This window comes from Macaca fascicularis, chromosome 5, assembly GCF_037993035.2.
Source record: "Macaca fascicularis isolate 582-1 chromosome 5, T2T-MFA8v1.1".
NCBI lineage: Eukaryota > Metazoa > Chordata > Mammalia > Primates > Cercopithecidae > Macaca > Macaca fascicularis.
Window position 1 is genome coordinate 179,244,691 of NC_088379.1, and position 25,479 is coordinate 179,270,169.

Here is a 25,479-nt window from a genome sequence, read left to right on the forward strand (position 1 = left end):
TCATCTTTTACTCACTCTTTCTTTCTCTACAGCGGCTATTGTTTTTGTCACCTCAACATGCATTCACCTTTCTGGTAATGACAGTGTAATTTTCCCTTTGGAAATTTTCCATCTCCTTGTCTTAGTCCATAGGACTCAGGTCAATGTCCTGCCCACCTCTCCTGTCTCCTTCCCACTCCATAATTCTACCAGCTCTGGGGAGGTATGCCATCTCCTTCTGGGCAGGCTATCTCTCTGACCACAAGGCCTGTCTCAGTAGTGGGCATATAACCTAGGCAAGGCCAAATCAGTTCTTGTTTTGGTGGACTGGAAGCTGCTGGGAATCAGGCCTGTAGATCTGGGAAGTCATCATGTGAGAGACCTGCCCAGAAGGGACGCTAACAAGAGAAAAGGAGACGGAGACCTTATGACAACAACTGTGACCCTGGATCCAATCACCTTTTCCTACGCACCAGTACATTTCCCTTTTGAAATTCTAATTTAAGAAAAACCATCCGATGATGTTTAGTATGTGAAATACCTTGAACTTCTGTCAAAATTTGCATTCTCAGACCTCTTCAGTGTGCTAAATTTATAAAGAGAGCAAAAGTAAGGAGAAATTGTCATATAATCACTTGAATGTTAAATGATATTACACGTGTCTAAATTTATTTTTATATGAGAAAATAAAATTTGTAGGACATTTCAATGTCATTATGAAGTCTCGACCTTTTTCTCAATGTCTACGTGTTTCTAGTGTTGCTGTTCTAAGAGTACCAACTTCATTTTACTAAGAAAAACACATTTCAAAAATATACCATTTACATTAGCATATTCACTGAAAAATACAAGAAACCAAGGTCCCCCTCCCCCACACTTCAATTTAATGATTTTCTCAACTGGTATACAGAGAGATATAACAGTATGAATTTATTTAGAGTTACCTATAGAAGATAAGATTTAAAGTAAGTTTTTAACTTATGTAACTCACATTTTTCAGTTCTAGTTGAGATTTGGTTTTAAATGTCTACATAGTTTATTGATTTGAAAAAATTAATTCAAAGCAGAATGTATATTGAAGGCTACTAGTCCAAAAATTATCCATAAAAGTTTATAGTATTTACACGACAGAAGAAAAATACAGAAGATAAGTGATACTGGGCATACCTACATCATTTTCTGATTGGTCACTGCCAGAACATACAAACAAGCTTTTGCCTGATTACAATTTATCTCTATCAGATGTTCATTGATGTTCACTACTTTGTCTCTAACACATTAAATGAAAATCTAGACTACAGTTACTCATATTCAAATTAATCCTTAAAAGTGAAGGCAATAGTTTTCTATAGCAGAATTAAAATAGGGCAAGATATGATAACATTCCAGTACTTCTAGGAAATCCATATCAATCTCACATGGATAGATTTTGCCTCAAGCTGGGAGGTCTGGAGTTAGCAGACAGGGTGAGTCACTTATCCAACATTTTTTTGAGAAAACGACTGATTTGGAAATCTTGTGCTTTCATTGTTATTAGCATTAATTACTGCTTGTAAAGAGTGTTACCCAAAGCAGGTGTATTTAATGATTCTTAAGATATCTGACAACAAAAAAAAGCAAAACCTCACAGTTATCTTTACCTCTGTGTTGTTATGAGTTTCAGCATAGGTACAAAAACATTTACAGTTGTGTCTGTGGCAAAATTGGTTTCATTTCCTCGACACCTATACATCGAAGACTAAGTAATTTATGGAGATAAGAACAAAAAAGTTGTATTGAAAGATAGGCACTTTTGAAATCTGTACAAGTCAACAAAGAAGTAATCTGAAAAAATGTTACATTTGCATTTTTTTCTTGTTGAGCATATCTTAAATATAACATTTTTTGGAGTACTAACTATTCTTTATTGCTGTAACTGTTAAAAGTTTAATTCCTGAGATTTTTGGAGTCAGTTAAAGTTCTTAAAGTGAGCAGAGGAAAGAAATATCTTTCCCAGATGGGAGACTGACCTGTGAATCAACAGTGTCAATCAGTTACTTTCTGTCATTTTTCCATACATCAGTTTTCATCTGGGATATGTTTACACTGTAGTTTATTCCTTAACTACTGCCCCCAAAATATGCTACTTTAAGAAGCTCTTGGAAGAACTGAAATGTTCAGTTGAAAGATGGTATATAAGTAGAAATTATTATTATGAAATATTTGTCCTTGTTAAGTAGCCTTCCTCTTTTAAAGTATGAACTTTACGTATGTAAGTGTTTTACATCTGGTTTGATTTAAATAACAATTCAAGTATCTCCTTTAAAATGATGTTCTGAAGAGCATTAATATTTATGAAGCACAGATATAAATACACTTTCTGAAAGGCAGAATATTCCTTGAATATCATTTGTTTTGATCATTTTTTAGACTATTGAGATTACAACCTAGCTTTGGTCCACGTCACAATTTTAATAGTTCATAACTTTTTATCCATATACTTCACTCAAAATTTAGAAAATATTTATCATCAAATGCATGAAGGAAAACTTAAAACTGTAACATTTCATTTAAAAGCTATATTCAAATGAAGATAGGGTCTGAATATAAGCCATTGGTGCTTATTTCCGGCTACGGCTAACACATAAGCTGTTCACTGACTTTTTGCTTGAAATGGAGTTGCATCATAGTCTTGAAAGTGAATTCCCTTAGAAGTTGTGATCTTCATAATAGCACCATTTAAAGCATCATCTTCAATGAGTGTTATCAATCCATTGGCAATCAATGGTGGGCTAAAAATAAAGAGAACAGTATTTTGAGATGAAAGAATGAGGCACGTTACCACTTCATTTTAAGTTATTTTCTGAAGAATCTATTAATTTGAACATGTTATAAGGAAATGTGTGTCATTAAGCTATTGCTACTTCCAATTTTTATTTAATTACATATTAGATATCTTATTTATCTAATTTATTCAATTAGATTTTTTTCTATTGATATTAACTGAATCATTTGATAAATTTAGCTGTAACCTTCTATCATTTTGGCAGGAGGAATTTATACTCATTATTTTCACTGAGCAAATGATCATTTTCTCATCTTTATCATACCAGTAGATCTTAGACTTACCAGATATAGATGTTATTAGTGTAGTAATATGATTGAAAACAGCTAGCATTTACTGAAAATTTTATTTTTTGCCAGTTTCTGTTTTAAGTACCTTACATATATCATTTTAATTTTTTCAAAGTCTCTAAGTTTGTTATACTATTATCTCTATTTTATATGTGAGAAAATTGAAGCATCTAGAGGTATGATGGCTAAGTTCATGATTAGTGCTAGAGCCAAGATTTGATCTCAGGTCTGATTCCTTCAACGTGATAACTATGATTCTGTGCTGTGAAATCCTCAACTACTCTAATTCAGACATAATTCATTGAGAAAGTATGTGTGTGTATCAACTATTTCTTATAAAAGTGGTTGAAGTTATGAAAACTTACAATATTTCACAAAGAGTATATTTGAATATTGCTTGGAATTTAGGCAGAGAAGGTATCATTGCCTTCAAAGGTGACTAAATGTCAACTTTACAACTGAAGGTAGTAATGAAGCATTTTACATATTTCAAAGTAACATTCATAATGTATAAACTTACATTCTATTCACACATCCAGAAAAACAATTTTCTCCCAGAGAGTTTGCCAAACCAAAAGTTTGAAGGTTGCGTTCATTTCTCAACTGTATAAGCTTATTTGCTCCTTTTTATAGCTTGTCTAAAAAATGCTTTGTTTCATTATTTAAAAGAAAATAGATACAGTTTTACTTACTCCAAAATTCCATAGTATTTAATCATATCCTTGATATGATCCTTATATTCTATATATTGTCCCATGTTTTCTTCTTTTTCAATTGATTCAAGGATGGCTGTGTTAACAAAGCCTGGACAAATGGCATTCAGTCTCACACCACTGTTCATAAGATTAGCAGCCAACTGCCAATTAGAAAGTTGTAGGTTTCAGCAGTTTCATAAACATATAATACAGGACAAACTGATCATTAAAGCATCTTACAGTTCTCTGATGTAAAAAATACTAGTTAGATATCCTCCCAGCTATATAACAATGACTGGTAAGTAGATAGTAAAATAACACATACCTAAAGTATTATATTAATTCCTGAAAGTCTCACCTAATTAATTTTTTAAAAATCAGTATTACTGGACAACTCCTGGAAACAATTATGTAAGCTTCTCTTATCTACTGAACTCTGCAGGAACCTGAAGCTAAGCAGCTGAGACTTAGAATTGATATCCTAAGTTTTCTTTCAGATATTGTGGTTGTATAACAAATAATACTTAATTAAAAATACTTTTAGTGAAAATCTTTAGAACTTTGATTCTAAAGACACTCTTAATAATCTGCCCTATCTGAAAGACAATTTAAGTATTTTCAGACTAACATTATTAGGCTTAATTTATCAACTACTGATTTTATTTGCAATTATTAAAAAATTAGTCAATTCTCATTATTCATGAATTACATATAAACAAATTTGTTAAATTTGCTTGCTAAAATTTACCTGTAACCCTGGAAACCAATACTTGTGGAGCATTTGTGGTTATTTGTGGACATGCACAGGGCAGTGAGAAATTTGAGTCACTGATGTGCATGTTCCTGCTGAGGTCAAGTAAGACTATACTCTGCCGTGCCATGTTTTTCTAATTTTGTGCTTTCTTATTGGTGATTCTGCTGTTTAAAATGGCTGCTAAACCCACTGCAGAAGTGCTGTGTAGTGTTCTTTAGTGTAAGAAGACTGATGTCCTGTACAGAAAATATTTGTGTTAGATAAACTTTGTTCAGGCATGAGTAATAAGTGTTTTAGTAATGAGTTCAATGTTCATACAACATATAATAAATAAGGTTTCTTTAAACAGGAATACACATAAAATAAGGTTAGGTATTGACTGGTTGATTGGAATTTTGTGACCAGAGGCTCTCAGAACTTAACCCCGTATTTCCCCTAAAAACAATGGTTCAGTAGTCACTAACGTAGTGTTTGCAAGTGACTTTGTGGAACATCACTACCATGAATAATGAGAATTGACTGTAGAAGTTTCCAGTCTTGTAATTTTAAATATAAAATTTCTGGTCTTTAAGGTTTACTTTGCTTTGTAAGAGAGCTTTATGTGTTTATAAGAAGTCTGTCTGAAGATTATGTCTTTTCAAATTAAGTAATAATTTCCAATCAATTTAAGAGTGTGAGAACTACTTACCTTCCATTTCGACTGAACAGTTAATATTTGTGCATCTGTTTTTTCTGTCTCCTACTAATTCTTTGATTACTAATATTTTTCTCTTTCTCTTTCTAGATCCTCTCTTTGTCTTACCTAGATGAACCACCCAGAGCCCCCCTACAACTGTTCTTTCTGCTTTTTCACTTGTCCTTTGTAATACAATTTCCAAAAGCAGGCAGAATGGTCTTCAAACAAAGGAAATCTGATCTTATCACTCCTGTGTGTAAAAGCCCCATGGATGGTTGCCCTTGAAATAAAATCCAAGCTCACAACAGTGACCCATAGCTGCTTTTGGTCTGGCTCCTGTGCTGGTGTCTTGAGTCATACCTCAAACTACGTTCCCCTTGCTTGCCAGGCCCCATTCAAGCTGCTCTTTTGTGAATTATAAAAAGGCAGGCATTCTTACTTCATGCTATCAATGCATGTGATTAATTAGGTCTAAAGTATTTTTCTAAGCTCTGTACACCTTTCACCCTAGGCCTCCATGGAGATATTATCCTTGACCACTCTATCAAATAAAGGTCTGGCCCCACCCCTCCTTCTAGCTCCATGTTCTCAGTCATTTTCACTGTATCTCTGGCGACAAATAATGGCTGGGGCCTATTGCATCTTGCATTTCAGAAAACCTGAAGTTAATAATATTTACATTTGGGGTCATTTTTGTAAATAAGTACTATCTCCCCATTACTTATCCTTAATAAATTTTTTAATAACACATCTGTATTTAGAAACTACTTCATTTAAAAATGATCTATTATTTATTTGGTCCTTTATGTGATCTGATAACTATTTTTGTAATTGAGATGGAGGTATGCTATTTTTCCATCTTTTAACCAAAAGAATTGATTTCTCAACGGATTCCTCTCTACAGAATTCATGTTTTATGCATGTGTACAAAGAGAAAATGAGATATGATGGTTGTCGTAGCCTCACCGCTGCTGAGCGTGTGAATCCAACTATGCCATGCTTGGAAGCACAATAAACCGGCTGCTGTGCAACGGGCATGAGTCCTGAAACAAACGAATAGAACATTGAAATGCTTTGATTAAAAAATAAGCAGACTATACCCAATAATGACAATGCAAATGAATATTTTGTGATAATTTCAATTTCAGATGAATCTGAATAACAGAGTAACATAAAACCAGATAGCTTTGTAAAACCCAGTAGCCTAAGTGTAGTTTATGTGCTCCATGACCCATGCCGTCCAGAATTTATAGGAACTAAGTTACACTGAGAGATATAGCCAAGAGTCATGTGTTTTTCTGCCTCCCCAGGCCTTCTGGAAAGTCAAGGAAAGTAAATGGTATGTAAAACACAAAGAAAATTATCTTTAAAGTCAGTAAATTACCATCTAATTTTCAATGTTTAAATTGAATATAAGAATATATATATAAAGTATATATTCTACATTTTTTTTTTTTTGAGACGGAGTCTCGCTCTGTCGCCCAGGCTGGAGTGCAGTGGCCGGATCTCGGCTCACTGCAAGCTCCGCCTCCCGGGTTTACGTCATTCTCCTGCCTCAGCCTCCCGAGTAGCTGGGAGTACAGGCGCCCGCCAACCCGCCCGGCTAGTTTTTTTGCATTTTTTAGTAGAGACGGGGTTTCACTGTGTTAGCCAGGATGATCTCGATCTCCTGATCTCGTGATCCGCCCGTCTCGGCCTCCCAAAGTGCTGGGATTACAGGCTTGAGCCACCGCGCCCGGCCTATATTCTACATTTTTAAAGCTTCCTAGTGGCAGAAGGAATTTGAATCTTCAGAGAGTCTTGGAGATTATTAGTGTTCACTATAAATTAGTATGCAATTTCCTGTTACCAATCTGTCTTGAACAATGCCTCCAAAGTGTAAGAAAATTAAAAGTTAACTTCTTTGTATTTGATCTGTTGTAGATGCCTAGATCTTTGTCCTATGACTTAGGAAGACAGAAATAAACAATTATGGTCCTATTTTATTTTCTTTCATAATTATATAGTCAACTATGAAATTCAATCAATTACAGAATGTTTTAATTTTTAATTTTCCACATATGCACAATAGTAACTGATTAAATTCATGGTCTGGAGAGAAAAAGCAGTATTATAGCATATATCTAGAGCATCTCTTCTCCCCCAACTCCAGCCTAGCTCAGCTCTCCAAAAAGACATGAAACAACAACAATAAAAACCTATTTTACTGTAGTAACTATTACTATCAAGCTTGTTTCTCATAATTGTTAATTATCTAATCAGCAGTCAAATTGAACCAGAGTCATTCTTGTATTTGGTTTTAACTAATTTGGATTAACTTGTTTTCATGCTCTTTACATTTGTGACTTCTCTGAGTCAAGAAACAGTGATCCCCGATTATTATACTATATTTAATATCAAATGTCATGCTAATAATACCAAATTATTCTGCTGACACATGCTCATCTCCACCCAGCTAACTACTCCCAGAATGCCGCCCATCATTTGAGGGTGTTGGGCCAAAGTTCAGCAATAAATGTAGACCTTAACCACTCCCTGGGTGCCTGCCAGGTCTCAATTTATAAAGTATGTTTGCACAAGGGCAGTTTAAATCCCCGAGGATGGTAGATCACACCTAGTGTGTCCACCCAATGATTTCGAAGTATTGTTAATATGTGGCTTGTCTTGTTGTCGTTGCTGTTGTTAAGTAAAATGTGTAAGTTAATTAAGTTTGTCAGTGTCAGTCAACAAGAATTTATGATGCTTCCACAGGCTCCATAGGTATACTAGGAGTGGAAGATAAAGGGAATAAAAAAGTATAACCAGGAGTTGCTGCTTTTGGTTCTTGTTAGTCCCTGCTTTGCCCATTCCTTAAATGTTTATGAGACAAGGCAGTGGTTGTAGGACAATGTTCATATACAGCAGGAAATGCAGCATGAACCTTTATCAGAGATAAACTAGTTCACATAGCCACAAGAAGTACAAAGACTTTGTTCATAAGGGTTGTCAAAGATGAATTTGAAATGAATTTTTGTTACATATGCAGAGGGGATGAACCTTGGAACCCCAGCTAGTTCAAGGTATCATAGAGCAAAAGAAATATACTGTTTTGTGGGTTCTGGTAATAGCAAGGACAACATACATACTTTTCTTAAAGGCAGATTTGTAAATGCAACTGGAATGTGAAAGAAATTACTTGCAGTTTTTAAATGGCAGTTGGTTTTATGAATCTTGTAACATTCTAATCACATTTTCACTGTTATGCAAAATGTTTACTCTTCCATTGCTTTCACTTTCTTTCTTTTATTCTTTTTTTTTTTTTTTTTTTGATGGTATCTCATTCTGTCACCAGGCTGGAGTGCAGTGACCCGATCTCTGTTCACTGCAACTTCTGCCTCCGGGATTCAAGTGATTCGCCTACCTCAGCCTCCCAAGTAGCTGGGACTACATGTGTGTGTCACCATGCCCAGTTAATTTTTGTATTTTTAGTAGAGACAGGGTTTCACCATGTTGGCCAGGAAGGTCTCGGCATGGGTCATGGTCCATGACCCATGCCGTCCAGAATTTATAGGAACTAAGTTACACTGAGAGATATAGCCAAGAGTCATATGTGTTTTTCTGCCTTCCTAGGCCTTCTGGAAAGTCAAGGAAAGTAAATGGTATATAAAACACAAAGAAAATCATCTTTAAAGTCAGTAAATTACCATCTAATTTTCAATGTTTAAATTGAATATAAGAATATATATATATAAAGTACATATTCTACATTTTTAAAGCTTCCTAGTGGCAGAAGGAATTTGAATCTTCAGAGAGTCTTGGAGATTATTAGTGTTCACTATAAATTAGTATGCAATTTCCTGTTACCAATCTGTCTTGAACAATCCCTCCAAAGTTTAAGAAAATTAAAAGTTAAAAGTCTCGATCTCCTGACCTCGTGATCCACCAGCCTTGACCTCCCAAAGTGCTGAGATTACAGGCATGAGCCACCATGCCTGGCCTCACTTTCTCTCTCTCTCTCTTTCTCTCTCTCTTTCTCCCCCTCCTTCCCTCCCTTCTTTCCTGCCTCCTTCTCTGTCTTTTGAGACAGGGTCTAGCTCTATTGTCCAGGCTGCAGTGCAGTGGCACGACCATGGCTTACTGCAGCCTTGACCTACTCGGCTCAAGCAATCCTCCCATCTCAGTCTCCCAAGTAGCCAATTCATTCCAATCGGCTTTCATCTGACCACTGCAGTCAAACAGATCTTATGGAGGTTGCCAATGAGCAATGGCTTGCTAAGGCTAAATCTCTGTCTCATTTTGCTTGATCCCTTCCTTAGCAGCAACTAGCACAGTCACGCTTTCCTTGAAACATTTCCTTCTCCAGGCTGGTCTCCTATCTCACATTCACTGGCAGCTCCTTCTTCATGTCCTTTGCTGGCTCCTCTTTCTTGACTAGACCCCTAAACATGCTGGAAAACTCCAGAGATATCCCTAGTCCTCTTTGCTTTTCTATGAACACTCTTTCCCTACATGATTATATTCACTCCTGAGGATAAAAATTAATTCTCTCAATTTGTCTCTCTAAATCTCTGTATGACACACACACACACACACACACACACACACACACACACACACAATCTCAAATTTAAATTATTTATCTCAAGCCAAGACCTCTTACTCTGCCTTGAACTCTAGAGAGGGAGCCTTGGGTTATTTCTTGTAATATTTCCTAGCAGTTTTCTCTCCTGAAACTATAGTGGGTGCTCAGCCTGGGCAACACAGTGAGACTCTGTCTCAAAAAAAACAAACAAAAAAGAAAACATGATAAATATCAGATGTTATAGAAAAATTTCAAATTAAAACAACAATGAGATTCTACTACACATATTAGAATGGCTAAAGTTTAAATGCTGAAGACACCAAATACTGATGAATATGTCAAGCATCAGGAACTCTAATTCACTGCTGGTGCGAATGCAAAATGGCACAGCCACTTTGGGAGACGATTTGGCAATTTCTTTCAAAAGTAAACATACTCTTACAATACAATCCAACATTCAGTTCCTTGGCATTTACTCAAAGCACTGAAAACATGCTTACACAAAAATCTGTGTGTGGATGCTTATAGCAGCTTTATTCATAATTGCCAAAACTTGGAAGCAATCTAGGTGCCCTTTAGTCGTTGAATGAACAAATAAACTGTCTTATATTCAGATAATGGAATAATATTCAACTCTGACCAAGGGCTATCAAGCCATAAAAAGATGTGGAGGAAACCTAAATGCATATTACTAAGTGAAAGAAGCCAACCTGAAAAGGCTACATACTGTATGATTCTAACCATATGACATCTGGAAAAGGCAAAACTGTGGAAACAGTTGAAAGATCAGTGGTTATCAGGAGCTGCTGGGAGGAAGGGATGAACAGGTGGAGAACAGGGTTTTTAGGGTAGTAAACCATTGTTTGATATTATAGTGGTGGATATATGTTATTATACCTTTGTCCAAACCTATAGACTATACAACATCAAGAGTAAACCAGATGAAACACCTCAAATAATGATTTTATTGACTTATTTATCAGTTCATCCACATTGTACTTTTTAATGAAAATGTATCTTTTGCACTAAAATGCCACAATTTTGGTATAGTGTCCTAATTTGGTTTGATTTCTGAACTTTGGTAAACCGGACTGTTTCTAATCCTAAATCAACAGGCTCTACAGAAGTAAATTCACATAAGTACTATGTGTTTAGTTCCTTTTAAGTGTAAAGTCTAATGAAGTAATATTTTAAATATACTCAATTGAAATGTGTAAAACCAATGGGAGGACCCCTGTTGCAGGGCGAAGGTGGAATTCTGCTGGTTGAATAGCCAGATACCAGTAAAATGACTATAGGATCAGTTGCTGTAATGAATATGGTTTTTTTTTTTAATCTTGCAAAATAATTCTCAAAATTAGGGAGCACATGGAAATATCTTGTCACAATATTAAGGGATTTAAGATAACAACAACAACAACAAAACAAGGGATCGTGACCATATGAGAACAGTCTCTGCTTTTAAAGAAATGGCATTTTGTTTAACATTGTGAGAAATCCTGTCTTTGTGCTTAAAAATGGATACCTTATATTAAAATAGTTAAGAATAGTATCTTTCAATACTTCTGATAGGCCCACCATCGTGCAAGTTTATTTATAGAAATACAAAATGGCTCTTTTTAAAATATACTAAGTACAATTAGTAGCAGATTTATGTCTGTCATAACTGTAAAGTTACAGAAAAAAAAATCAGTAGAGGGAGAAATTCTACCCACAAAACAAAGAAACATTTTCTAAAACCACTCAGGATAATAACACTAAATGATTGGACTGATGAGATACTATATATAGCATTTAAAATACCTGAAAGCATTTAAAATATCTGAAAATTACATGTGGACTGATAGAACAAAGAAAGTCATTTAGAAAAATAAAATTTAAATTCCATCTCTACATTAGTTCTTCTATTCTTCATAATCTTTCTACCCATATTTACAAAAGCCAATTTTAATCTCTTCATTTCACAGAAGGCAAAAAGCTCAAGAAGATTTTTTTTTTGCAAAAACAGAAATCTCAGACAGGGCAGTCATACTAAACCCACAAACATGATTTGCTTTTAAGGAGAGAGAAACCACGTAAAATGGACTATATAAAAATGCTGAAAATTCAACTTAGAAAAATATATTGTTAATCTAAGGATGCTGACCCTCATATGATAAGCTGGAGTTCTGTTACTATGCTAAAAAAGCAGGAATCTAAAGCTGTCACATTTTCTTTACAACCACCACCAACAAAAAAAGTGTGCCCGTCTGTTTGTTTTAACCACCACTTCTCCAACTTGAAGAAAAAAGGGAGAACTAGCGATAAATATTTATCTATGGTTCGTGCATACAGCTGACCAAAGTAACTGGTGAACTTCCTCATTTGTGATTTTCCGCATAATGGAACACCTTATCTGATGGCTGTTTTTTTTATTTTTATTTTTTCATTCTTATGGTTGTCACTAAGTCATGCTTTAGAGTGTGACACGACATTAAAAAGTGACACATGCGGCCGGGCGTAGTGGCTCACGCCTGTAATCCCAGCACTTTGGGAGGCCAAGGTGGGTGGATCACGAGGTCACGAGATTGAGACTATCCTGGCTAACACAGTGAAACTCTGTCTCTATTAAAAATACAAAAAAATTAGCCGGGCGTGGTGGCCGGTGCCTGTAGTCCCAGCTACTCGGGAGGCTGAGGCAGGAGAATGGCGTGAACCCTGGAGGCGGAGCTTGCAGTGAGCCGAGATCGCGCCACTGCACTCCAGCCTGGACGACAGAGCAAGACTCTGTCTCAAAAAAAAAAAAAAAAAAAAAAAAAAGTGACACATGCTTTCATAAAACCACTGCATGTTCTATAACAAAAAATCTTCCCAGAAAGATAGGTCTAATAGCAATTCGCAGTGATTCAGACAGCTGCTACTAGTGTTCAGTCATTGCCTAGGCTGTGGTCAGAGGAAACTGAGAGAAGCTCCCTTAGCCATTCAAAGAATATCCATCCCTATGCATCTAGTGGCTGGCTTCTTAAAATGTGGTTCAAGGAGCGGTATGACGGGGGAGCAGGATTTCAGGACCCATCTCTGTCCTCCTGAAATCAGAATCTGCATCTGACAAAGTCCCTAGACACATGAAGTCTAAGAAGCGCTGTTCTAGAAGATTATTCATTTCTCAGTAGCCCTCTCCTTCCTATGTTAAGAAACCCCGAATCTCTCATCTATCCTTCAAAATGCCTCATTTACAAATATTTGATCATTCCTACTGATGACTTCTAATATGTGTCTTTTTAACTATTTTAAGCCGAAAGAGAGCAAAATGGACTCTGCAGACTGACATGGGTGAACTTTGCCAGCACTAAGCAGGAAGGGTGGCTCCCATACTCATGACAGTTGGCATCTGAGCACTTATGATTCACAGCATAGGAACAGTACATCCACTCTATGACACAGGCTAAAATGGAGCAAAATAAAATTGCTTTTATTACCACTGCTAATTCCCACACTTTTCAGGATCTGTTTGAGATTCATTGTTCAAGTATAGGTTGGAGATAAATTGACCTCTGTTGTAGAGACTTGTCAAAGTTAAATGTGAATGTCATAAAGCCAAAGGTTTACCACAATGCCTGGAGCTTGGCAACTGCTAAATATGTGTTAGACCCGCTGCCTTATCACAAGAGCAGTAGTAGAGGATGGTACCATGCGATTTTCTTACTTTTGGCCTGGAGATAGAAGAAGACGATCAATGTTTTATTTCACCTGGAATTTCTGGATATTCTAGTCCATTCTTCAGGCTATTGGAGTCCCAAGGCCTTGCAACTTAAATATCATGCTTGTGGGTTTTTTGATTTTTTTTTTTGAGAGACAAGGTGGCAATATGTTGCCCAGACTGGAGTGCAGTAGCACAATGAAAACTCACTGCAGCTTTGAACTCCTGGGCTGAAGAAATCCTCCCACCTCAGCCTCCTGAGTAGCTAGGACCACTAGTGTGCACCACCACACCCAGCTAATTTTTAAAATTTTTCATAGAGATCAGGTCTCACTCTGTTGCCCATGCTGGTCTCTAACTCCTGGTCTCAAGTGATCCTTCTGCCTCGGCCTCCCAAAGCATTGTGATTATAGGTGTGAGCCATCACACCTGGCCCATGCTTCTGTTTAAACACTTTATGCCATGGAAATGACTTGGTTCTGTCATCTTGATAACAGACACTGATATACAGCTCTTGGGGTAGAAACTTTGCCTAGTTCCTTTAATATCTCCATTTCCCTTCTGCAAATGCTCAACATATGTTTGATTAACTTGAATTTTTTATTTAAGGTAGTAATTTTAGCACTTCTACCTTAACACAAACTATGAGCTAATTATATTATTATAGATAAAACAGCACAAGCGTCTATGCCACTCTGTTGTTACTTAAGACATGCTGAAAATTTTCTATGATTTTTAAATATTTTCTGGAGACTCCAATGTTTTCAATTTTGAGTAAATAAGACCCTCATGGTATCTCTCACAAAATGCTACTGAGTGACAGAGAATGTCCTGAATGAACACCACAGCCTCATTAACTGAGTATGTAGCAGGGTCGTTAGGTAGGCTCCTTTTCCTGTGACAATTACTTTTCCTTTCCCACAGTTTGAAGCAATTAAATACCTACAAAGTGCGCCTGTAATCCCAGCATTTCGGGAGGCAGAGGCAGGCGGATCACCTGAGGTCAGGAGTTTGAGACCAGCCTGGCTAACATGGTGAAACCCCGTTTCTACTAAACACACACACACACAAAATAGCCAGGCGTGGTGACGTGCGCCTGTAATCCCAGCTACTGGGGAGACTGAGAATTGCTTGAATCTGGGGGGTGGTGGTGGCCATTGCACTCCAGCCTTGGTGACAAGAGTGAAACTCTGTCTCAAAACAAACAAACAAACAAACAAATGGAGTGCACTTGACTCTTATGGGATGTTTTAATGGAGCACAGCTGTTTGATTATCTGCATTAAACCAGACTTTGTTCTTCTATTGTTCCTTCCAACTTTGTTTTAATAGTTCAGGATGGATGCGGCAAAATTAGTGTCTGTTTGTAAATTATGTTTATAAATAAAAACTTGTGTAGAAAAGTCCATGTGGGTTAACAACACTCAGAACAACTTGTGGAACTCCAGACTGAAGCACACCCATCCCATAATCTGCTGAGGAATCATTGTCTACTTAACTGCTCCTGTTTATTAAACCTATTAATTGCATTTGATACTCTGTCTGCGTCAGTGGTCATTACTCATTAACTTCTCTACTCACACCAGTGTGCCAACTTAAGGTTTTACTGTGACAGTGAAGGACTCCACTGTACCCACGCCAGAGATCATGAGGATAGGCCCTGTTGAGTTGAATATTGAATATTACCCACAGCCATTCCTTCAACAGACTAAGTGGTATGGAGAAAAACAGGAGAAAAACAAGAAAAAAGGAAGCAAGGTTTGGAAAAACAGAGTAGTCAAATATTAGAAGTACTCTGATAACTCCTTCAAGATTATTTTGGTCCTCTCACCTCTTCCTACATGCTATGACTCAAGGGCACAACATTGTTGATACCATTTCTGAGGGAATGATAAAGACGGAGGGGTCCTCTTTTACCTTCTCCCATTATTACAATATCCTGACGTTTTATCAAACTAGTTTCATTATGGGAAGAACTGGAGGCTCTCCGTTGGTGGATAAAATACAAGGCAATTCATTTTAAGACTTTGTGAGATGAAGGCATGTTAGTGGGAGCCCTGGATGGGAAAGGAAATAGACTGTCCACACTGGCCAGCGGCAATGAGGAAACAGCATAAACACAAGAGGGGTGGAGGCTGGAATTACAAAGGGAGGGTGCCGAGGACAACTTCTGAAAATGGAGAGAGTAATAAGCCAAGCAGAGGGAACAATGATAAACTTAAGCTATTTAACCATTTTACATAGTGTTGCTTTGTGCATGTGGAGGAAAATCAGAGGGAGAAGCAGTTTGTAATGCAATATTATTCATTAAATTGTACCAGTGCCAGGAAAGTAATTTAAAACCAAAGCAATGTTACCACTGAATTTTTATCAAGTCATCGTTTTATCTGCATAAACAGAGAAATGCCCACACATGATTGCAAATGTTGTATCTAACATAGGTAAGAAGAGGATTAACACACAGGGGTGGGGGGCCGGTGGCAGTGAGCTAAAGCAAGCTCCTAGCCAACAAAGCAAAGTGGACATCAAATTGCAAGCCTTAAACTGCTCTGCTCAATGGCATGTTTTGACTTGTGACACCGGTAAGCTCCCCAAATATTTTTAGGACTTTACTGGAAGTGTCAAATGGAGCAAAAGCTTAAGATTTCACTGAAGGTTTAGTAATGCAGCCATGAGATTAGAGCTGTGCCCATGAAGCCTGAAGAGACGAGCAAATTGCAAGGGTTTATTCAAGTCAAACGATTTCAGTTGCTGTTACTTTTCTGTTAGGCTGAGGTAAATACAGGTAGATTAACAAATAAACTCATAGATATTAGAGACAGACAGATAATCTAGTGGTTAAAATTCTAAGACTTGTACCAGGCTATTTGCATGTGAATTCCAGCTCTGAGGCTTACTTGATGTGTAAGCTTAGGCAAGATATTTCATACTTCTCCTGCCTTAGTTTCTTCATTTTCAAAATGGAAATTATCGAATTTTACCTCACAGGGTTGTTGTGAGGATTAAATGAGATAACGTATAGTGTTTAAAATGGTATCAGTTAAACAGTGCTCAATAAATGATATTATATATTTGAATATTTTAATCAGATAAAAGGCAGTAATACTACATTGCATTTCTTTATTCACACTCTTTGGGGCAAGTAAGCACCCTCATATGGTACAGAATTTCTCCCAGATTGTCCTAAATTGATCCAACCCTGAGGCTTTCAGCCTTCCAAAGAATGAAATCAGTGCCTCTGGTGACATAAAGGCCAGGGGCTCCCTGTATAATATTCATGGTACTCCAAGCTTTGCTGGCCCTTTTAGCTTTATAGAAACAATATACAGAATTATCAACCTTCATCACAGCCCCAGGTTTTTAAATAAACTTTTAAGAAAATACTATATCTCTTTTTAATTCTCCAGTCACTTGTTTTTTTCTTATGATTTTATTTCAAAATAGTATAGATTTAGCTTTGCCAATTTATTTTAGGGTTTCAGTCTCCCACAGCTTAACATTTGGCCCTCTCTGGAACACATATCCCTTTCAAATATTGCCCATGCTGTTTTAAAGTATCATTAGAATTAAATGTTATAAGTTATAAGTAGTTGTACTGTTAGGAAAAAGAATCTCATTACCCCCAAAAATGTATAGAAATAGGTTCATAATAGCTTTAGGGACATGATTTTGACTTTAAGCAACCCAGAAAATGAGATGCTAGTTTATTTTTGAGAACTTCTACAGGAGATTTCTAAATCTCCTCTGGCGGCAGCTTTACAGTGATATAAAATAATCATTCCTAGTGGGATGAGAAAAATGCTGAGAATTAGACAGTGGTTCAATCACAGGTACCTCCAAACCCAACTTCCCAAATCACTGCAGCTGGGATGCCAAGGTTGGGGTGGGGCGTGGGGCTGAAATTTCTATTCTGAAATCACCACATTGACTAAAACCAAACAGATAATTTTTAAAAGTCTGACTTTTTTGGACATGGATGACTTAGATTTGCTGTCCATATCGACCAGACTTTTTAAACTTCACAACTTCACTTGAACTATTCAAGAATCATTGATGATTTTTTTCTTAGAGTTTTCAAAAGTAAAGTCACTTGACTCAGTTGCTCCCAAAAGTCCAGTCAGAGGTTTAAAGCTAGTATTGAGGGATAAGCTATCAGCTGATACTAAATCATACTGCTCTGAAAATAATATAGTTTAGGATTGCATGCTGTGGAAAAGACGATTAGCCGCCCTCTGAAATCCATTCTTCTCTTAGGCACACAGCTAGACTGCATTTCCCAGACTAAGACTGCATTTAGTTAGGTGAAACATGAGCTCAAGTTCTATATTGAAATGTGAGCAGAAGGTCTGCCGTTATTGGGCTGGGGTTTTTAAAAGAGTAGCCATGCCCGCTCCGTGTTCTTTTTCTCTTTCTGCTCGACAAAAAGGAATCCAGCAGTTCTAGGGTAGGAGCTCCCTGCTGAAGACGGCAGAACTTCTGCCAGTCAGGTTTTCAAATGTCTGCATACAGAAGAGGTACCCGCAACAAGGATCGTGCCTTGGACTGATGTACGGGTAAGGAATATGCTTATACTATATGTAAGTTTGGCTTTATTTATTAGTTTAACATATCTTAACATTATATATACACACACACACACATATATTTGGCTTTATTTATTAGTTTAACATATCTTAACTATGATATATGCCATATTTTAAAGTTAGACGCTCTCACTAAAATCACATGGGAGCAGAGACATGGTAGCTTCACTTTCATGCTTTGTACTTTGCCAAAGGTGCTTTCACATGCATTACTGCTTAGGAGTCTCACAACAACCTACGAAAAACAGTAGCTCTAAAAAAAATCATAATTTTGTTTTCAAATATTACTGCAGTAAGATAACTAGAAAAGCCACAAGTTAACTTAAGAGACATAAACCTATTTTTCAAACTTTTGATATTTTGCAATAGAAAATTCCACGGAACTACAAAAAAATCAGATTTTTAATTTCAAACTTGAGTTGATAATAAATATGCTGTGAAGATTTGTTTCAGTGGTCCAAATTACCAATAAGAAAATGTTACGCTTAATGTAATAATTGCCCTTACCTGCCAAAGATGACATATTGATAATGATGCCGCCTTCACCTCCATTTTGCTTACTCATGTAATCCAAACCAAGATAGGTTCCACTGATAACAGAAACCTAATCCAGGGGCATAAGTGAGAAAAGGAACATAGTCATTATCCTTCACCATATTTTCACACACCAAAGTTTTTATAGCTATTCCAGATACCTAGGGAGATTTTCTGCAAATATTATCAATGAAAGGTTTTAAAAGAGCTTTGTTTTTAAAGTTAGTCATTAAACCTGGATTCTTTTTGTTTGCCTAATCATTGTGGAGCTTGTCATATATCTCCAAAACTTCACTTAGTTGCCTAATATGAGATTTTACGCTACAGGTTGTATTCCAAAAATGTCTGTTACTTTCACTCAATTCTCAACATCTTCAATAATTCCATATATTCTTTTTGTTTTCTAAATGTTGGACATAAAATTTATTTACCCTTCTTCTCTGCATATGGTTCTCATGTCTCAGTATTCCACACTTATCTACTCTGTTTAATTCTCTTGGATCTTGGAATATAGAATAGTGCTTACCCTTGATTTCCTAGAGATTTAATTTTCTCTCTTTTTCTTTCTAATAAAAATTCTATTTTGCTCCTGTATCTACCTCCTCTCCACACAATACAGAGGAAGGTGGTCTGCCCAAATGTAATGTAGACACTGATTAATTAATTTAATTCAGTCATGGAAATCCCATTCTCCTTGACAGTGGCTGGTTTCAGAACCAACAAATAACCCAGTCAGTGAGACCTGGAAGGCAATCAGCTACAGATGGGAACAGGATGGATGCTACTGAGAAATTTTTTGTTGCTCTTAAAAAAAATAGAAGAAACGGTTACATTGCCTGCTCTATATGAATGTCATAACTTAAACGGACAACCCGTATTTCCTAGTATCCTAAAGATGAAACCGACATAAGAATGGTCAGTGGGAGGGCTGACAGGAATCTGGACCCTGATGATATCATTGACCTGTAAGATCAAGCATTCCTGAACTCCGTGTTGTGTGAAATCACATAAATGTTTTATCCAGTTTAAGTGGTGATTTTTAGTTAGCAGGACATCTGGTCTTTAGTAGTGTCTGTCACTAAATTTTGTTAATCACTGCTTACAGCTATCCTTTTGATAGTTTACTGTTTTGCCACTTATATCCAAGTGTAGGCACTTTTCCTGTTTTATTTTAATCACTACCAAAAAAAAAAAATAGGAAAAAAAAAAAAACAACCTGTGAGATCAAATTGATATTTCAGACCTTAGTTTTCCTTTTGGATTTAAGAAGTCCTATCCCTTCCAGCTCAGACTTTTAAAAAAGGAAAATTCTATTTTGACATCTTAATTCCTATTTTTTTCATGCTTTACAATACTGCAAAGAAAACGATACAATAGGTTAAAAGTCTGAAACTGAGGTTACACAGGTGTTTACCTTCTTTTTTCTTACAAATTTCCTTTGAAGTGTTTTTTTACAAGGATTCAGATATACTTCTCCTACCTAATAGTAGCTGTAGAACAAGAAAGGAAATTGGAGATTCCATTCACTTAAGTCATGTGCCAGTTTGATATTAAGTAGGCTTAGGGAGAATGAATAAAATCTCCACATGATTTTCTTTAGAAAGGAAAACCAAAACATTAATTGTTTATATAAGAAGAAAAAGATGTAGATGGCTGAAGTTACTGAAGCCAGTTAGATTCTGTTAGTTTCTGCAGAAGTTTCCAGCATGTCTGAACAGAACTTCTGTTCATGCGTATTGGCACTATGCTTTTATTTTCAGGTATTACAGCTTTGATGACACCCCACTATTGTGTTTTCAACATGAACAAGATGAAGCCAGACAGAAAATTTGGGAATATTTAAGATTTATTTTTAAAAAGCAATATTTATCTTTAGATCTTTGGTGGAGGAAGGCAAGGGATTATTTTTCTCATCCATTATCAGGTTAAGAACTGGGCAATTATTCAAATGAAAGAGTTCAAAGGATGAATCTACAAGACAGGGTCTAATGCTTTGGCTATGTAGAAATGATATTTTTCACTTTTCCTCCTTTATTATAACAATGTATTCCTTATTCTAGACTGTATATGCATGCGTGTGTGTGTGTGTGTCTGTATATTATATATGCTTCACCATGTTGGCCAGGCTGGTCTCGAACTCCTGGCCCACCTCGGCCTCCTGAAGTGCTGGGATTACAGGCATGAGCCACTGTGCCTGGCCAGAAAATGTAGATTTTGATGCTCTGGAAGGGAAGTGTAATTTATTGAATGAATTCTATGCAGTGGCACTGTGCTAGATGTTCACATAAACTGTGGTTTATTTAAGTGTAATAGTCCTTAGAGATAGGGAGTTTACATTCCTCCATGGGAAGTTCAATATGAGAGAAATTAAATTAAAGTTTATAAGTTATAGATTCAGGACTGGATTCTAATTTTGACTAATCCCAAAGAAATATATTTCCCAGTGCAAATCTTTAGTCAATAAGTGCATTTCAGAAAAAAACAATGACTATCAATATTCATCTATTTTGTTTAAATCTTATTTGAACATATTGACCCACTTTTGCCTAGTGTTCCATTATTGGAATACTAAGCATGTGAGAGTTGTTTATATCCTACTGCTCAAGTTCATCGCCAAGGTCTAATTTTTAACTCATGCAAAAATTCAAAATATTGCAACTTCTGGCATAAACGGGTTAAGGAATTCAATGTATATTAGTTAAATGCCAAAATTAGACTATAAGTTCCACATCAGTGGGGATGAACATATTTAAGTTTATTGAAACTTCAGAAAGTTACAAGACTACATGACAGAATTACCATTCCAATATTCAAAGTTAAGTTTCCCTCTGCCCAATTGCCAGCATGACTGTTTATAGTTTTGCAAAGACTCATTCTTTCCTGAACATTTCCTTTTTTTTTAAAATTTTATTTTGTTTTACGATATGGAGTCTCGCACTGTTGCCCAGGCTGGAGTGCAGTGTCGCCATCTCGGCTCACTGCAAGCTCTGCCTCCAGGGTTCACGCCATTCTCCTGCCTCAGCCTCTCGAGTAGCTGGGACTACAGGTGCCCGCCACTACGCCCGGCTAATTTTTAGTAGAGACTGGGTTTCACCATGTTAGCCAGGATGGTCTTGATCTCCTGACCTCGTGATCCACCCACCTAAGCCTCCGAAAGTGCAGGGATTACAGGCGTGAGCCACCGCGCCCGGCCTCCTGAACATTTCTTCTGTGTTCTGAACAGCTATAAATAATGCTGCTGTTATTGGCTTCAGACTAAGGAGGAAGTATAAAATAGCCTAATGCAAACAAAAGACTGGGAAAAGGTTTAGTGGGAAGAAGGATGAGATCAGCAAAGTGAAAAATAAGGAGTAAATTTGATAAGGAGTAAAAGTGGAAGGACAGATGATACTGTTTGGAAGAACTAATCTATTTGGAAAGCAATGTACTGAAACATAAAAGTGAATACTCTCATGTATGCAAAATATCATATACAGGTAATGGCAGTTGACCCAGTAACTATTAACTAACATCTATAAGGACACAAAACAATAGTTTTCTGCCTTGAAAGAACCTGTGGTTTACTAGCATGAATAGCATGAATTATGTATATATTAAAATAATTCTAATAAAATTAAAAAACTAGTAAGCCCTATGAGAATGGTGTAAATATGTTGTACAGTATTTCAGAAGAGGGAGAGATATATGGTAAGGTCTTTTAAGAGGTTACTCACGGACAGGGGCAGTAATACAGAAAAACATGCCAAAGAACAAACATGGAATTGTAGAAGACCCAAGGAGGCAAATTAAATCCAGAGCAGAGTTTCAAAAGAGGGTTATATAAACTACACACAAATATTTGCATTATGATAACAGAGATAATCAAGTTGGAAGTAGAATGATTGGTCCAATTCTACTCTTGCAATGGGTTTAGGTAGGAGAGGAAGTAACATATTTTTAAGTAATACATTGGTAACAAAGTTTACATGATGTTTTCTCTATGTAAAGTTATGTCATCAGTTCCTGATGTTAAGCTAAAAAGTGGCCTACGTCAGCAGAGTCCAAAGAAAAATAAAGGCTGGATAAATTTCAATGGAGAAGGAACTAGGACTGTTAGTTTTAACTAAAGGATCACAATAAAATTCCCCTGGTCTTCCAGAACTTCCAATTTGCCCATGATATTGGCACTTTCCAGCTCAGAGCAGGTATTCACACAGGCTACGTTAAAGCAAACATGCCTTCTCAGCTGGATGAAGACATCAGTGGAATTCTGTAACTTTGTAATAATTGCCTCAATATTTCCATGTTTCTTTATGTTAACTGTAATCATTGCACACTGTTTCTGACAGCTGCTTTCTCAGAGAAAAGACACAGCAAGGGTCCATGAGGAAGTCACCGAATATAGGAACTATATACTCTATTAATTTTATCCGTAAAAATATCTGTAGATATTACTGATGAAGCTATTACAAATATCAGTAGTAATGTTAAAGAGATAAACGTGTTGTGCAGGTTGTGCTTTTTCCCTGGGATAGCCTGGTTCAAAGAAAATCTCATCATTTAATGTAGTTTTGGAAAGTGGCATGAGTCTATATTCTTAAAAATCCCTGCAGTTCCCAATTAGCTATATTTTCACAATGTTTGTTTTATCAGGCTACTAAAAGATGTAATGAAATACAATTCTTAATAAGTCAGGGGTAACCTCCGAAGAGTAAATATAAAATGCATAGTTTTTTTTTTTTTTAACCAGCCTAAGAAAATTAAAGCTATATAATGCGTTTAGGTAACAAACAGTAAAAGAATAAAAACAAAAGAAAACAGTAAACATTAAAGTATAAATCAGAAGTTTAACTTTAAAAAAAATTTAAAAATCAATAAATTGTAACAATTAGCAACTTATCCTCTGAATATTATATATTTATAATATATAGAGTCTAAACTTATAGAATTACTAAAAGAGGTAGGCAAACTGACATTTGCCATTTGAGATAAGAATGCCTCTGTTGAGAAATGAACAGATCAAGGACATAAAAGGAAGCCAAGATACAGATGACACCCAAACCAAGTAAGAACATTGTAAGAAAAGAAAATTAAGAATAATACAATTTCTAAGTACAGAATCACAAATACTAAATTAGGAATTTAAAAAATTCAATGGTATATTAAACATTCATATACCATAATAATGTAAGATTTAGCCAAGAGATGTAAGTATGATTCACAGTCAGAATATCTCATTTCAATACATTTCTACCCTAAAGCAGAAGAAGGTCACAGAACTGTCTCAATTCAGGAAAATCAGCTATCAGTTCTCTCCAAACACATGTATGTATATTTGCAATTAGAATCCCAAAAAGATTTTGAGGGAAACTTGACAGTTTCAAGTTATTTTCACATATAATGAACCAGGTACACTGGAGAAAAAGTTTGAAAAGAACTGCAAAGAAGGTACTCATACTGTAAAATAGAATCTTCTTTCTTAATTAAAAGATTTCAGGTAAAATTCAACATCCTTTCATGTTAAAAAATTCTCGACAACATAGGCATCGAAGTAACATAAAGCGAACATCATACTGAGTGGGAAAAAGCTGGAAGCATTCCCCTTGAGAGCTGAAACAAGACAAGGATGCCCAGTCTCACCACTCACATTCAACATAGTACTGGAAATCCAAGCCAGAGCAACCTGGCAAGAGAAAGAAATAAGGGCAACTAAACAGGAAGAGAGGAAGTCAAGCTATCTTTGTTTGCCAACAATATAATTCTATACATAGAAAACAGCATACTCTCTGCCCAAAGGTTCCTAGAACTGAAAAACAATTTAAGTTACATTTCAGGATACAAAACCAATGTACAAAAATCAGTAATGTTTCCAAACACCAATAATATCCAAGCTAAGAGGCAAATCAAGAATGCAATCCCATTTACAACAACCACAAAAAGAGTAAAATACCTACGAATACAGCTGACCAATGAGGTGAAAGATCTCTACAATGAGAATTGTAAAACACTACTGAAAGGAATCAGAGTTATTATTATTATTATTATTATTTTTTTTTTTTTTTTTTTTTTGAGACGGAGTCTCGCTCTGTCGCCCAGGCTGGAGTGCAGTGGCGCGATCTCGGCTCACTGCAAGCTCCGCCTCCTGGGTTTACGCCATTCTCCTGCCTCAGCCTCCTGAGTAGCTGGGACTACAGGCGCCCGCCACCGCGCCCGGCTAATTTTTTGTATTTTTAGTAGAGACGGGGTTTCACCGTGGTCTCGATCTCCTGACCTTGTGATCCGCCCGCCTCGGCCTCCCAAAGTGCTGGGATTACAGGCGTGAGCCACCGCGCCCGGCCCAGAGTCATTATTAAATGAAAAAACATTCCATGTTCATGGATAGGAAGAATCGATATTGTTAAAATGGCCATACTGCCCAAAGCAATTTACAGATTCAACGCTATTCCCACCAAACTACCATCATCATTTCCACAGAATTAAAAAAAAAACAAAACTATTTTCAAATTCATATGGAATCCAAAGAGTCACAATAGTCAAAGCAATTCTAAGTAAAATGAACAAAGCTAGAGGCGTCACACTACTCGACTTCAAACTATACAAGCCTACAGTAACCAAAACAACATGGTACTGGTGCAAAAACAGATATATAGACCAATGGAACAGAATGGAGAAGCCAGAAATAAAGCTGTACACCTACAATCATCTGATCTTTCACAAAATCAACAAAAACGAGCATGGGGAAAGAATGCACTATTCAATAAATGGTGCTGGAATAACCAAGTATCCATATGCAGAAGACTGAAACTGGACCCCTTCCTTACACCATTTTAAAAATCAACTGAAGATGAATTAAAGACTTATATATAAAACCTAAAACTATACAAATCCTAGAAGAAAACACAAAACACCCCATTCTGAACACATGC

The 25,479-nt window shown here is 36.4% G+C and overlaps 1 protein-coding gene across 1 annotated transcript in view; it reads right to left on the reverse strand.

Moving 5' to 3' along the window:
* Positions 1–884: 884 nt before the first annotated feature.
* The window catches only part of HPGD (15-hydroxyprostaglandin dehydrogenase), a 31,119-nt gene continuing 6,524 nt past the window's right edge, over positions 885–25,479 (reverse strand). The window contains exons 4-7 of the mRNA XM_045393072.3: positions 18,548–18,644; positions 6,185–6,261; positions 3,786–3,949; positions 885–2,750 (exon numbers count right to left, since the gene is read on the reverse strand). Coding sequence (XP_045249007.1) covers positions 2,612–2,750; positions 3,786–3,949; positions 6,185–6,261; positions 18,548–18,644 — 477 coding nt within the window. The 3' untranslated portion in view covers positions 885–2,611. The remainder of the gene's footprint in view (positions 2,751–3,785; positions 3,950–6,184; positions 6,262–18,547; positions 18,645–25,479) is intronic.